The sequence below is a fragment of the Rhea pennata genome, chromosome 5, assembly GCF_028389875.1.
Source record: "Rhea pennata isolate bPtePen1 chromosome 5, bPtePen1.pri, whole genome shotgun sequence".
Taxonomy (NCBI): Eukaryota; Metazoa; Chordata; class Aves; order Rheiformes; family Rheidae; genus Rhea; species Rhea pennata.
The window spans coordinates 45,565,164-45,580,109 of NC_084667.1; the positions used below are offsets into that span (position 1 = coordinate 45,565,164).

A 14,946-nucleotide genomic window follows, 5' to 3' on the forward strand; every position below is an offset into this window, starting at 1 on the left:
CATTTTTGCGGTTCATTGGCTAACCTTTCCCCAGTGCGTGGCCTTTGGGGGTGAGAATGGGAGTCAGTCCTTTGATGGTGTGTGAGCAAGTCTTTTGGGCAAGGGACATTGTTTTACTATAAAGCTTTGGGACCTTTCAGGAAGGGCCGTCTTCATTATCTGAGCTCAAGGGGAGGGAGCCAGGCCTTGTCTTCCACTTTCTTGGCAATGTCTTTGGCATTGAGGGTTGGCATCAACCCCAGAGGGCTGCAGACTCCCACTTCAGAGAGACAGATAAAGAAAGCACTTTCTGTCAACAAAACCTAGCCCAGCTTCCCCAGAACAGAAGAGAGGAGGAGGAACCTTCTGGGAGAAAGAAGAAAGTCCACTGCTTGCCTGCATGGGAGAGGGAAGAGGGAGGAGGGCTCCTGCAGGGATCGGGAGCTGTTCCAGAGCCATCATGGCAGCAGTGGAGAAATTCCAGTATGTTCTGCAAAACAGAGGCAAGGATCCAAAGAGAAGGAAACCAGCCTTCCAAAAGCACTCTCAGAGCTCACACATATCGCCCTGCCACAGGGCCATTACCACTGTGCTAATTGTGCTCTCCTGTGGCCTGCAAAAGGCAGTTCTTCAGTCATCTATTAATGTTGAGGCGACCCTGGTGAGACCAGAGGCTCTTGCAGCTTCACTACTGAAGCCTGTTGCAGGCAACATCAGCTCCAGGTTTGTTCCTGGTTGGGCAAGCTCTGTGGAGCCACATGCCTTACATAGCTCAGGCCTGACTCCATGACCTTTCTCCCACGTATCCTAAGCCTGACCCCAAGGAAGCTTGCATGTCCCACAGCCAGAGCTTGGCTCACAGTTTGCTGTAGACAAGCCCCCCTGGCTGTCTGGTTTCCCAGAATGTTTTACCCCCCTGACTTGTCCCACATACACCGTCTCTGTCTAGTTTTACGCTGGGATGCAGACAGGTGTGGACAGACGGCACCGCTTGAACTGAAGGGTTTGCTAATCTTCTTGGATCGGCTTCTTGACTCTGAAATATTCTGGTGTAGGGCTTTAGGTTTAGGGATTCAGACCTCCAAAGCAAGGGCCTTTCATGTCTTTCTCACGGCTCTTGCTTCCACTTCCTCTCCTCTTGCAGGCCACGACATTAATGGAGCTTTGGAACCATCTAACATCGACACTAGCATCCTGGAAGAGTACATCAGCAAGGAGGACTCACCAGATATGTAAGTGCTTCCCTAGCTCCACAGCAAGAGCAGTGTCCACTATTGTTTTCTGTAGAGAGAGGTCAAGCAATTCCCTGTCCTGCAATGCGAGGAATCATTTATAAATCACTATGTGCACCTCTGTCGTTCTTAAAGTCCTCCTCCTGTGCTCTGTCTTCCCTTATCCATTCCCTGTGCTTCCTCCTGTCTCTTACCTGCTTCTTGCCTTTGAATTTCCCCAGTCTCTTACTCACTCTCTTCTTTCTCTTCTTTCTGCTGACGGCACAGAAAAAGAGTTTTCCTCAATTGCTTTGGTCAATGTGAAAGCAAGCACCAGCAGCCCAGTATGAGAGACTGAATCTCCAGCACAACACGTGTGTGAAGGAGGGAAGGGTCTCCCTATGTGCACTGACATTGGCAGAGTGCATGGGAAACCAGACCTTGAGAGCAGTTTGGATGAGCTGGATCATAGGGTGAGAGCAGGATCTTTGGAGCTGACATGATGAAGCTGCTTGCCTGCACAAGTCCATAAGCTGAACCACAGCAAGCAGAGACAGTTGTCAAACTAGCATGTTGTATTTGGCAAAGGAGAAGTGTTGTGTTGATCCCACCAATCCAGGCAACCCACCTGCCTTCCTGCATGTTCCTGCCAGTGCCAGCAGGATGCTGACTGTTCTGCTTGTCTTCTGAGTGCCCTAGTGTGCCTGAGAGGCTCTGTCCCCATTGCTGCATGGCTGGGGAGGGAAGGGCTGGGTAGTGGGTGGAAAGTGCCATCTGCCTGTACCACTGAGGTTGTCCCCTTCTCTCTCACAGCTGTTTCCCTGACATCCCTGCATCAACCAGCTATGCACAACCCCAACCCTCCAGTTCAGCCACCATCAATGCACCTCTTGCCAGCTCCATCGCCAGTGCTGGGCATGTGACCAACTCTGCTTCCAGCGGTTCCCTCCACCTTCCTCCCCCAGGCAACCAGATCCCAATCCGTCATGGTCCTCTTTTGACCAACCCTTGTGGACCCAGCTATGGTGCTCACCTCAACTGTAATAACAACAATGGCATGGTGGTGCCAAAGGGCTACCACGGTAGCCACTGCATAAACAACATGGTCCCTCCAATCAAATCAGAGCCCAAGGCCTCCTATGCACCTGGGTAAGTGAGACTGGGGAAGGCAGAACAAGGGCAAATAATGGTCTAGACATTCCTCTGAGGCTGGTGGGGCCTAGAAGTCATCTTTCCCACAGTACCCTAATACATGCTGACAACACCAGCGTGTATTAAGCCTTTGCTTCACATTTTTTTTTACAAATGTAGGTCCTGATGTTCCTGAAAGATTGTTTACAGTTCTGATCTTAAGTGTATGCACTGGATTAGAGAGAATCAGTAACAGCCCGTATGTCAGCAGGTGGGGTTAGAACAATGGCTTTGGATGGTAAAGATAGTCATACTGTACACTTCCAAGTGCATGATGGGCGAACATTTTATTGGGTTTTTTAGGAAGAAAAATTTGTAGAATAAGTTTAAAAAAGAGAATATTCAGTCTTCAGGATGTTCCCAGGACTATCCATCCCAGGGGAAGATGTTAACAAAATTGGTCAAAGAGATGCACTTATCTTGGCCTGATGCCAAGAAGAAAGAGATGCCATGTGAGCTGGATTTGTGCCTCTTTGCAATGAGCTCTGGATGTTGCCCTTGTGAAGGAGGGGAACTGGGTTTTAGTATTGCGGATGGACTCAGCTGGACAATTAGACCTGGGAGGAGAGAAGTTGTGGTTCATGCTCTCTGGGGTGGCCTTGTCCAGAGGAGGCAGGAAGGGAATGACCCTGTCAGGCTAAGAGAGCACACAGACATGGCAGCTGCAGTCTGCAATGGCTGAAGGGACCAGACAGCACCTTGGTTGGTAGAAAGCATGTTGTTGGACGTGGCGTATTGGGAGGGTACTGCAGTGCTGGCTGGGACAGGAGCTAGCATGGTGGATGGGAGAAATTACTAGCAATTGTGAGTCAGGGAGGGGACCATGTGTCCATGGTACAATGTTCCTGAGCCCTTATAGCTGAGAGAAGAGGATCATGCTCCCTGGATGCAGCGGTTAACGTGCATTCAGTTCCTGGCAGCCTGGGGTCAGTTGTTGTTTGCATAAAGCTTTATTGTCTGAAAATCTGAAGGGAAGAATGCATCTGGTTTCTTCCTCCTCATGCACCTCTCTGGTCCTCTGGTCTGTGCTGCTCTCCTCCAGTCATACAGAAGTGAAACAAGAAGGTGATTTGAAGCTGGGTAGATGAAAATCAAAGTGTGTAGCAGTGCATCCAGTAGCAGGAGGCCTCAACAGTTGGCAGGGGTCATGCCACACTGAACTGCTACATGGTCTGATCTGTCCCAGTGGTGGTGGTGGATACTGGTGGATGTTGCCTTCCCTCTATAGCCATTCTGTGTGCCTTCCTCAGTGCAGTCAGCTGATGGTGGATCAAGGAGGTCAGGAGGGCCTCCAGGCTGGCTAGTCTCTGTAAACCACACTAGCTTTTCTTCTGTGTAGTGCCCTCTAGTGTTGCCAGCAAGTACAACATGGTGATTCCCAGACCTGGAAGCCTGCAGCTCACTGAACCAATTCTTCAGTATAACTGCAACTCCACTGGGATGACTTTGGCCCTTCGGATGAACTTGAAAAGATCCTTTAGAATGAGACAGCCAAGAAAAGTCTGCCCCGTTTTATTCACAGACTAGGGATAATATGGAGTTCTCCCTCGCTCTCTACCCAGAAGGCTAGAAGTAGCTCAGGGACAGCCATGCCTAAAAGCATAACATGACATCTTTCAGTCATATCCTTTTCCTCTGCATGCATCTGGCATTCTCCAGGATGTGAGAGGACGTGACTAAGCATCATAGCTATACTATGGTCATAAACTAGACTAGATTACCTATCTGCTGCTTATACGTCATCTTACTTTAATACTAGGACGAAAAATCCCTAGTCTTGTGGAGACAGCAGAAATCACTGTGACTGCGAGAAGAGCTCTATATTCATTCAGGGGCTGGGATAAGGTGATTGGGGCATAAGTCCTGGATATGGCTTGTCCAGCTTTGTGTGTGATGTGTCTTTGCCTTGGCACATGGCTACCTCAACGGACTCTTCCAGGACCTGGTAATAATTGCAAGTAATGGAAACCAGGTTCCTAGCAAATCCTTGTTATTGGAGATGGAGAACTTGGTTTAGGTGTAGAAGAATTAGGTCACTTCCGGCAGCAATACTTCTTCAGCATCTCAGAGTAGCTCTGCTCTGTTGTCCTAGGCTTTTCCTAGAGAAACAATCTTAGGTGTTGGATGCCGGCGAACCTTGTCCTTGGGCTGTGCATGTCCTCCTGACCTCCCTAAGCTCTCAGAGTGAACTCTGCAGTGTTGTCCATCTTTCTGCTGAGACCTTTCCAGGCTTCCAGGCTTCCCTTAAGTTCCCAGTCCTTCTGTTGTTGCCCAGAGCTTGCCTTACTGAGACCCAAATCCATACAGGTTTGTAGGAAATAAAGAGTACGAAATCATGGCCAGCTTGGTAAGAGCCTGGAAATAGGGCTTGTGATGGGTACTCTGGACTCAGAGTATGAGGGATGTGTGTGGAAATGAAGGTGGAACAGGAGGGAAGAATGGTGAGTTCTTTATTAGGATTATCCCACCCTATCCCTCTGCAGCTCCTGTTGTGTACTAACTAGCTGATCAGAACCCATTTCCTGGGTAGTTGACTCCATTGGTTCAGGAGTCCTGGTGGGTGGTATGGTTTACAATTATAGTTCTGGTACCCTTGGGAGCAAAAGAATCTGGTTTCAAATCGTAAGGGAGACTTACGTATGGTGTTCTACACGTTTCCTACCCACAGCCCTAAGGGCTTTTTAGCCAATTTTCATCCAAGTAGCACCAGTTTGTCTGGGAATATGTTGCTACCACAAAGCTGATGGTGTAAGACAGGGTGTGAAAAAGGATCCCCATTGAAAATCTACCTTTGACAAGGAATGTGGTATCAGGAGATGGAGAGGAAAGCACAGCAGATTTCTCTTATAAAGAGCAGGCTTTGGCAGGGTGCTGTGCTGCTGAAACCTGCAGAAATTTGCAGAGGTTGTGTGTCACCTGGGATGTGGCGGATACGAATGGGCAGACAAGCTATCTCCCTGACAGGATAACACCTTGTCAAATATCTCCCAGAGGCAGAGTACGTTGCCGATGTTACGGTGAAATGAGCCTTTGTCTAGAATGTAGGCAACAGTTGTGCCATCCAGCCCACAAAGCCACCATCTCCCTGCCTGTCTCTGCTGTGATATTGGGTTGCAGTGGCCATGGCTTAGCCTAATTGAGACCAGGGCCTCAGCTTTGTGAATGCGTTTGATCTCCATGTTGCTGGAGAAGAACTGGTGTCTGAAGCAGGCAAGTCCTTTACTTGTGCGCCAGGATGGCTGAAGAGCTACCCTAGCATGAAGATTTGTGAGTCCTCATCCTTCCCCTGCAGGGGGTTGTGCATGGTGGAGGGGCTGGAAAAAAAAAACAAAAAAAAAAACAAAAAGAAAAGTTCAAATTAATTCACAAAAAGACACTTTGGAAAAGGCAGCGCATCCAGCTGCCTAGAGTGTGAGCTGACTGAAGGTAAAAGAAAAAAGTAGAAGCTAAAAGGAATTAACCAGCTTCCTCCCCTGTTCCCATGCTGCCACTGCACAAGTAGAAAGTCGATCGTCAGTCCTGCTGTCCTTGAGCTACGGGGTGTGCTGGATAAGACCACTGAGATTTCCCACTTTTATTTCATTTCATTTTGCTGTTGGCCAAATTCTGCTCTTGGTGACACTGGAGTAAAGCCAGGGTGATACTGCTGGCAGCTCTGATGCTCGGGTTTATACAGGTTGCAAGGCAGTGCAGGAACCAGCCCGCAGGCTTCCCAGCTTTTACTTTTGTGCATCAGATTCGAGGTCAGAACCAGGCTTCCCCAGTGCATCCTATTTATTTATAGTGAAGCAAGCGGTCTTTCCCTGGGAAGCAGATACATTTCTGTTTGGCTTCTTTTAACCGGTCATGAGCTACTGAGTAAAGAGGGAAGTCCTACCGGCAGGTCAACAAAATGTCTATCCCTGCAAATCAGATTAAAAGAAGCCCTGTGGGGAGAGGTTTAAAGTGACAGCTACAGCAGTCCCTATCTTGTCAGCAGGAGGCACTTGGGGTGGCGGGTGTCTGCTGTGGGTGCAGCTGAGATTTCATTTGGAGTCTGGAAGGTGCTTTGATCAAACTGGATCTATCAGTTGTGTTGGAAACTGTTTTAAAATGACCTTCCCTTTTCTTTCTCAATCACTCTGCAGCACTTTACCCGACTCTCCCCCGGATTCTGGATCAGAAGCCTACTCCCCTCAGCAGGTGAATGGTAAGTGCTTAAAAGAGAGAGAGGGGGCGAAAAATCGAAAAACAAACCCCAACATCCTCCCCCTCTTTGTTTGGTGAAAGTGGTTGGCTCTGAAATCTTTATCAGACGGGAGAAAACAGGCGGCTGCAATACGTGGGGAGATTATCAGTTAGTAAATATCCCTAGACTTTCACCTATTGTTCTGCTGCTAGTCTTTGCAAGGGGGGGGGGGAGCGAACAAGAGAGGGAACAGGAGAGAAGGCGAGGTGTAAATCCATTTACACTGTGAGAGATCAGCAGAGTGTGGCTTGTCCCCAAGCAGGGTGGGATGTGGAGCCTGCAAGCCTCCTTGTCCTACCCTCTGCCTCGAGTGAGTGAAAGGCTAGGAGTACAAGCACGTCTGAAATGAAGCCCAGCTCTGGGAGACAGAAATGAACTCGTCATTCAGCAGTAAGTTCCTTCCGAGCCTTTCCCTCCCCTTCATGAGGCCAGCTGATCCTGGGGGAGTTTTCTGCCCCTCCTGCAAAGGGCAGGGAGAGCTGGGCCCCTCTCAGGCACAGGCAGAGTCACTGCCAGGCCCTCTTGACTCTCTATGGGGAAGGGGAAGCCACTGGGTATTATTTGTGACCTTGACCATCCTTTGATGGAGGAAACCCCTTGCTGAGGAAGAAAGGTTGCTCCCGATCTCCTCTCCCCCTCCACAGCAGCAGCCTCTTCCCCAGGCTCCAGCCCAGTCCCCACCAGGAACAGTGCCTGCTCTTTATTTCAATGGAAGAGGTCAAGAGTTCTGTTTATCTTACAAAAAAATCCCTGGAATTCCTCCTGGCCCTTCCTTAAATATAACAAAGAGGCCGGGTTGTTCACCACAGGGAGAACTGCTTTGACATACTGGCAGAACAGCAGCACTGCTGCTTTGGGAGAACAGGAGAAAGAGGCTCTGGAGAGTACCCACAGAGCAGCTCATTCTTCACGAGGGAAGGATCAGATTCTTGGATCTAGTTTTCCCCTCGATCTGGCACTGCTGGGAGCAGAGGTCCTGCATTTGGCAAATCCCCAGCCTCTTTCCCTGACCTGGGTTAGAAGCGTGTGGAACTTGCTTGTGATACGCTGTGGAGATAGTGAAGATCAAATCTGGAGTATCTGCTCTCCCAGTATGCTGCTGGAAGGGCATGTTTTCTGAAAATTCTGCATAGGGTGGCCCTTGAAAGCAGCGCAAGGTGTCCCAGCTTGTAAACAACTACCAGTGCCATAGCTGGCCGTACTGCAAGGACAGGGCATTTACTAAGGACATTACAAAGAATCATTTCTTGCAGTGTTTCGCACAGGAGAACATGAGGGTCCTCTTCTGGCCTTCAGGCAGCTGACTGTCTGGGCTTGACCCCCTGAAAGGGTTGTTTGCAGATTACTAGAAGCTTTCTCAACCAGCTGGGGTGAACAATGCGGAGACTGCTTGGCCAGTTGTGCTGCTGAGCCGTGCTAGTCTTTGTCCAGGATTATGCTGATGGAAGTTGAGTACTTGTCAGGACTGCAGGGACCCCACTGTGCAGGATGTCAAGAACAGAGCTGGGCAAGGGGCATGTCGTGCCGAGTACCGTCACAACATGACTGAAAAGCAGAGAGATACTGTATCGCAGAGTTGTCACCTGTCAGCTCCAGACATTGCATTAAAAAAGAAAAAAAAAAAGAGAGAGAGAGAAAAGTCTGGCCTTTCTTTGTTCCTGAAGTCATAATTCCTGAGGTTCTTTCCCCATTGTCTCTGAATAGTTGCAGCATGGCTTGTAGGAGCCTCAGCCCTTGTTTGGAGTGTCTTGTTTGGGAGATAGGTAGCTGTATAGGTTAGTTCACAGCTCTCTGGTCTTTCAGAGAAATGAGGCAGTGCTGGAGGTGGTTTGATCTAGTTCTGGCTGTTAATTCTCACTTCCAGCAAGCTCTGTACCCCATTGCTGCTGCCATAAACCAACTCCTCCCTTTCCAAGGAGCCTGTGTGCAGTTCCTGATGTGGCTCCTCCTGCCTCTGCCAGGCCCAGACCATAGATCCCTGCTTGCTGCATGCTGTGAGGGAGAGAGGCCCCTGACAGCTCCCAGTCCCGGTGGGCTAATGCTATTCCCTTGGGCAGAGAACCCCCCTCTTCCCTCGGGCAGCAGCAGTGTGGGCTGGTGTTTGGCTAGATTGTCAGCTCCAAAAGGCAGACTGGCGTGGGAGCGGGAACCCTGTGTTTTAGTATGGGCAGGATGGTCCAATACAATGCATATCAGAAGAAGGTACTGAGAGACCTCAGTGAATAGCAAAAAGCCTTTGAAGAGAGCGGAATGGCTGAATATGTGGAAGCACCCCTCACACTCCTCTCAGATAGCCTTCCATAGAAGGGCTCTGTTTGCACACTTTTCCAGACCCCAGAATGAGAGGGGTTTTCTAATTTCTGATCAAGTGGTTTGGCCTCATCAGTCAACCACTGACTTGACTGGTTGTTCTGAATGACCAACTTTCATCCAAATCAGTTTCTGATTCAAGGCTGGCAGGTGGCTCTCGCTTAGGCAAGCTCTCTAGTAATGAATATGCAGATTTCTTCTCTGCTATTGCTTCCAGTGGTCTGACAGCCTGTAACAGACTTCATGCATTTTCTCCTTTTTTTTTTTTTTTTTTTTTTTTTTTCCAGTTTGCTAGTGCTTTGCTTCATCAGATGCCCAGGCTTCATTTTTCTTATTTTTTTCTTGCCTGGCTGCAAGGTAGAGTTTACCTAGATTTTGTCTTGTGAGCAGTAGTGAGACAGGAGGAGTGGTGAGGACGTATGGAGTGACTTTGCTGATCTCATCCTATGCTACATTTTGCTGTGAATGGAAAAGCTATGCTAGCACTTCCTTCTTTGTCAGAAGTCAAGCCTTCTCCTAATACTCCCTCCTCTCTGAGTAGCGCTGGACCAGTACTCTCTTCTGTCTCGCACCTTCCATGTACTCTGCTTCGTCATCCTGAGTAACAGTGTCACAGCAGAGTCCCTTACTGGACTCTACTGGAAGCCAGGAGTGAATCTTCAGACCAGCTTCGGTGCAGTGGAGTTGGCATTTCAGCTGGCCTTATTTGTCCAGCAAGATGTCCTTGCTGTCCACATCCTCTTCATCCTCTCTCATAGTGGGGGTGCAAAGAAGCGTTGCCTTGCATTTGAAACACCCGCAGAATCACTGTTCCTTCCCAACCCCTTTGCTTCCTCCTATTCCAGGACCAAGTACCCCAAGGAGCCAGTGCCTGAATTTCTGCAGAGACACCTGAACTTGCAGGTAATGCAGACACGCCTTCTCCATCCATTAGGCAAAGGCTGTGGAAACAGATGAGCTTTGTTCTATTGCAGAAAAGGTTAGTGGAGTCCTGCTCTACAGGATTATGAAGAGAAAGTTGGTTTCCATTGAGGGCTTGGGGAATTTGCTGCGTGTTTCCCACAGATCCGGAAACTTAGTGAAAAGCTCTTATTTTGAATTCAGTAGCTCATTTCCACGTTTTCTGACTAACTAGGTCGTGCTTCTCAGTTCCAGCTTCTTAAGATGATGTGCTGTCAGCTGGACATGACTAGTTTGAGGACCTGGCTTTCTATGAACATTTTGTTAAACCTGTATGAGTGTGCTCTCTTGGCACAGATTTGGTGGACTGGATTCTGGAAAGTTATCAGGAGGATAACCTCAATTTAGCTGTTCTTTTCTTGTTGTTTCATGCTATCTTTTATCCACTGTTTAAAGGAACTATGCTGCCTATCTCTTTTGCAAATACAGATTTTGAAGTGGAATAGAGATCTTCAGTTTTAATGCTAGGGGGATTGAAGGGAAGGAATTCCATGCTGGAAGGTGTTAGATCATTCACACTAAGGTTCAGATATTACCTGCCTCTCCAGGAGTTACCTGTTAATGCCTTGAATTCCCACTCACCTACATCCAAGATGTTCACTTGCTTTTCTTCTATTTGGTTTTTGTGGAAAATTTGCAAATGCTTTCAGGTTATATTTTTCTCAGCATGACATTTTCAGCAACCACCGTTCTGGATTTTTTTTTTCCTCGGATGTAAGATGGTCGATATTAAGATTTCTCCATGTGTAGATTTTCCTGTATAGATCCTCTTACAGTTTTTGTCAAGTCATTTCTCATATGTGTCTTGCACTAAAGTTAGCACTAATTCTTTTAGTGTTCCTGTATTTTTTTAGCTCATTTCTTCACTTGTAGTATCTGATATGGAAGGGTTTGATTTTACCCAAAATGAAAAAAATACATTCTGGGTGAATAATGTTGCTCCTCTTTACATTGTTTGTTTTGACCTGGAGTAGGGATAGAAAAGCTAGCGTAGAAGATTATTGCAATTAGTTGGATTGTGGTCTTTACTTTTCATTTACACATGGCAAAAAGCCCATTCTATTTTGGGGTGCATCAAAAGATAAATATGAATGATACCAAAGTTGATATTTCTGGAAAGTTTGGAGCAGATACCTAATATTGTCATCATGGCTGAGTTCCGATGACACTTCACAAAAACTTCACAGTTGCAGTCATCAATGTGACTAGTCCACCAGTTCCTTTGACAGTGCTGTACAAACACATCTGACCACAAGGAGACCCAGAGATTCCTTCCTGCTCCATCTGAGATGAGCACGGAGCTTTTTCAAGTCTTGTCAGCATCCAGCTTTCTTACCAAGGTGTGTGCTTTCCTTTAGGAAAATTGTTTGTAAATATTATTTCCTTTGGTCAAGTCTCTAGTTCCTAGACATTTTCTAGGCATGGTGAGCGAGAGATTCTACCATCTTGCTTAGCTTTACACATCTGAAATTTCACTGCAGAAGTCCAAATTAGTTTTGCAGGCCCCTTTGTGCTCAATGGAGAGAAATAAATTCCTTTCCACTATCTTAGACTCCTGTTGTAACATGAGATGACTCACATCGTGAATGCATCTAATATTTTTCATGAAGCCAGAAAAATTGTTTGTACTGATACTCAGTGAGCACTGATTGTCTGTTGGCAGTGTTATCAGCCACTTTGGCTTTTTTTGAGCTAGAGCAAGAAACCACTAAGGACGATGTACAAAGCAATGCAAGCAAGTGATTAACCAGTGAGATGGGCTGCTCAGCTTTATACAGAACTTCCAAATAGGATTGCTTCTAGCTTGCAGAAATGTTTCGGTTGTAACGAAAGCCCTTTGCTGTGCGTTGGGCTTGTAGCTAACTGGAGTCTTTAACAGAGCTGCAGAAAGTGATTTGCATGCACCTCCGCACACAGAGTATGTATATTCACAGTGATGTAGTAAAATCAACCCTAATTATGGCACCACTTCAGTATCCAATTACACATAGATGAACAGGAAGGTACGGTAACATTTGAATGTCTCCTTTTCTTTATTTAAATGTAGAGATCAAAGTCATCTTCTGTTTTAAGTGAAAAACAAGTAAATGCAACTGCAGAAATGTTCACTGAGGATGTCAAAGGGCTGGAGATATTCAGACCTTCTTTTCTCTAGTTGTTTTCATGCCTATCTCTACTCACTGGAGAAAAACACAGGGAGTATCCTTGCACAGTAATACTCAAATATAGTGACAAACCTTGTTTGGTGCTTTAGACTCAAGCTGAGTGTAGAGATACTTGAGGCTGAGTGGAGTAATGGATATGAGAGAGAAGCTTCTGTAGAGCCCATCATTAGTCATGGGGTTTAGTGATTGCAAGGAATGTTGTGGCCAGAAGAGGAGGATCTGGTAGATTCAAAGCCTTCCTCTGTCCCAGGCTTCCTGTGTGAGCTTGCATGAGTCATTGATAGGAGGGTTCACCTCACCTAACATTCACTCTCTAGCAGTGAAATGTTGACACCAAAGACATTTTCTGAGGCCTCCTTCATAGTCACTGCAGAGAAGGATCTCTTCCACCTGTCTTAGGACTGTCTTCCACCAGTCACCCTGCAGAGATGTCCATCTCCCTGGAAGGCCTATAGAGATTAGGCAACTCACTGGGATAAAACACCAAACTTTCAGCTGGCCAGTGCTGAGATTAATTCCACTGTTAATTTCTTAAAGCTTTTTTGACAGGGGAGAGTCTTTATTTCATGGCAGGATGTTGTGTCTCATAGTTCTGAGGCGCTCTGGCATCATGAAATGGAGAGTCCCTTTAGGCATCCCTGGCTTGTGGTAAGCCTATTCTTGACTGTGTCAGTGGTCTGTCATCAGGGCTAGTAGGGCTTAGCTATAGACACAGAGCAGGATGGAGCTATGGGCATAGCATCTCAGATACAAAAACAAATTCTCCCACATGCTTTCTGGCAGGATGTCCTGTGAGCCACAAATAGTGGAGAGGTACTGAGCAGATAGGCCACTGGTTGCACTCTCAAACCCTCACTCACTGCTCTGCATCCTGATACCCACCTCTTGCATCCGCAGGGGCTTGTATCATGTTAGGCCGTATCAGGTATTTGTATAGTGCCTGGTAGGACTTCAAGAAAGTCAGGGCCTGGGTTGTGTCTAGGACATGAGAATCAATATTCACAGTAGTGCATCCTGGCATTCAGTGAAGCTTGTCAGTTAGATGCTTGGCTGTTCTCCTTGAAGAGACCAGCTTCCCTGTGCCATACCTAGAATCAGTAAAGTCAGGCAAAGATCAGGTGCTTCCTCTCTAGCTCTGCATTTTCCTAGCATGGTCTCAGAAGATATACAGTAAAACACCCCTGGTTTCTTAGAGCATCCCTTTATCTGCTGACCAGCCAGGGCCCTGCTAAGTCTATGCTCTGTAGATGCTATGTGGATACATGCTTGCATGGACAGACTATGTCTGAAGTTGGTAGACAATCTACTGCACAATTTACAAAAGAAATCATGGATTAATGGTCCTCCTAGAGATCAGTTTCCATTAACACCTCTTCAAATGATGGATGCAGAATGAGAATAGGAAGGGTATAGAACAGTCAAACAACTATTAGACTGCAAGACAAAATAGTGGTTTCATATAAACACATATTGATGACCCAAGACATTAGCAGGGCTTTGTTCGTAATCTTAAGCCATGGCATTACTGTACTTGCCAAGACATCTACCATAAAGGGATGGTGGGAGTTACCTACCACCACCATTATCTACTGATAAATTGGCCCCATAGCCCCCATTCCTGCTCATGATAGAAGTAACCAAATCCTTTACTTTGAGCTGTTTATTCAACTTATTCATCAGTGATGTGGATGAAGGGACAGAGTGCACCTTCAGTAAGTGTGCTGATGATACGAAAAAACTGGGAGGAGTGGCTGATACACCAGAAGGCTATACTGCCATTCAGAGAGACCTTGACAGGCTGGGGAGATGGACAGACAGAAATATCATGAAGTTCAACAAAGGGAAGCGCAGAGTCCCTCACCTAGGGAGGAATAACCCCCATGCACCAGGACAGGCTGGGGGCTGACCTGCTGGAAAGCAGCTCTGTGGAGAAGGATCTAGGAATCCTGGTGGACAACAGGTTGTCCGTGAGCCAGCAGTGTGCCCCTGTGGCCAAGAAGGCCAATGGTATCCTGGGCTGCATTAGGCAGAGCATTTCCATCAGGTTGAGGGAGGTAATCCCCTCCCTCTACTCAGCCCTAGTGAGGCCACACCTGGAGTGCTGGGTCCAGTGCTGGGCTCCTCAGCGCAAAAGAGACATGGAGCTACTGGAGTGAGTCTAGCAGAGGGTTTCTAAGATGATAAAGGGACTGGAGCATCTCTCATCTGAAGAAAGACTGAAAGAGCTGGGCCTCTTCAGCCTGGAAAAGAGAAGACTGAGGGGGGATCTTATCGATGTATTTAAGTATCTGAAGGGAGGGTGTAGATGGGGCCAGACTCTTTACAGTGCTGCTCAGTGCTAGGATCAGAGTCGATGGGCACAAACTGAAACACAGGAAGAATACAAGGAAAAAACTTCTTTACTGTGAGGGTGACTGAGCACTAGAGCAGGTTGCCCAGAGATGTTGTGGAGCCTCCCTTCTTGGAGACATTCAAAAGCTGTCTGGACACAAGCCTGTGCAACGTGCTTTAGGTGGCCCGGCTTGAGCAAGGCAGGGGTGGACTACATGATCGTCAAAGGTCTCTCCCAAGCTCAACCATTCTGTGATTCTGTTCTTTGGGAGCCTGACTGGAGTGTTTTCTCCTTCTGGTTCCCTCAGCCCTTTTGCTGATGAATGGTTTGTGGTGAAGTCCTGTGATACTGATGATGTGATAAAGGATTTACAGTTTCCTTGCTGGGAATCCCTGGAGGTCCATATGAGATGCTGGGGCTGTTGAATAACCTAGGAGGAGAAGTCAACTCAGAGCAAGGTGGCCATTGCAAGGAAGATAAAGTGGCTGAAGGGGCACAGCCTTGCTGAGGCTAGCCAGAATAGGCAAGTAGGTATGGATTCATGAAGCTAACCAATACTGGAACAGTTCG

At 47.3% G+C, this 14,946-nt stretch overlaps 1 protein-coding gene across 1 annotated transcript in view; it reads left to right on the forward strand.

Moving 5' to 3' along the window:
- The first annotated feature begins 439 nt into the window (after positions 1 to 439).
- The window catches only part of MYRF (myelin regulatory factor), a 45,866-nt gene continuing 31,359 nt past the window's right edge, over positions 440 to 14,946 (forward strand). Inside the window, exons 1-4 of the mRNA XM_062577690.1 lie at positions 440 to 482; positions 1,124 to 1,211; positions 2,004 to 2,339; positions 6,509 to 6,570. Coding sequence (XP_062433674.1) covers positions 440 to 482; positions 1,124 to 1,211; positions 2,004 to 2,339; positions 6,509 to 6,570 — 529 coding nt within the window. The remainder of the gene's footprint in view (positions 483 to 1,123; positions 1,212 to 2,003; positions 2,340 to 6,508; positions 6,571 to 14,946) is intronic.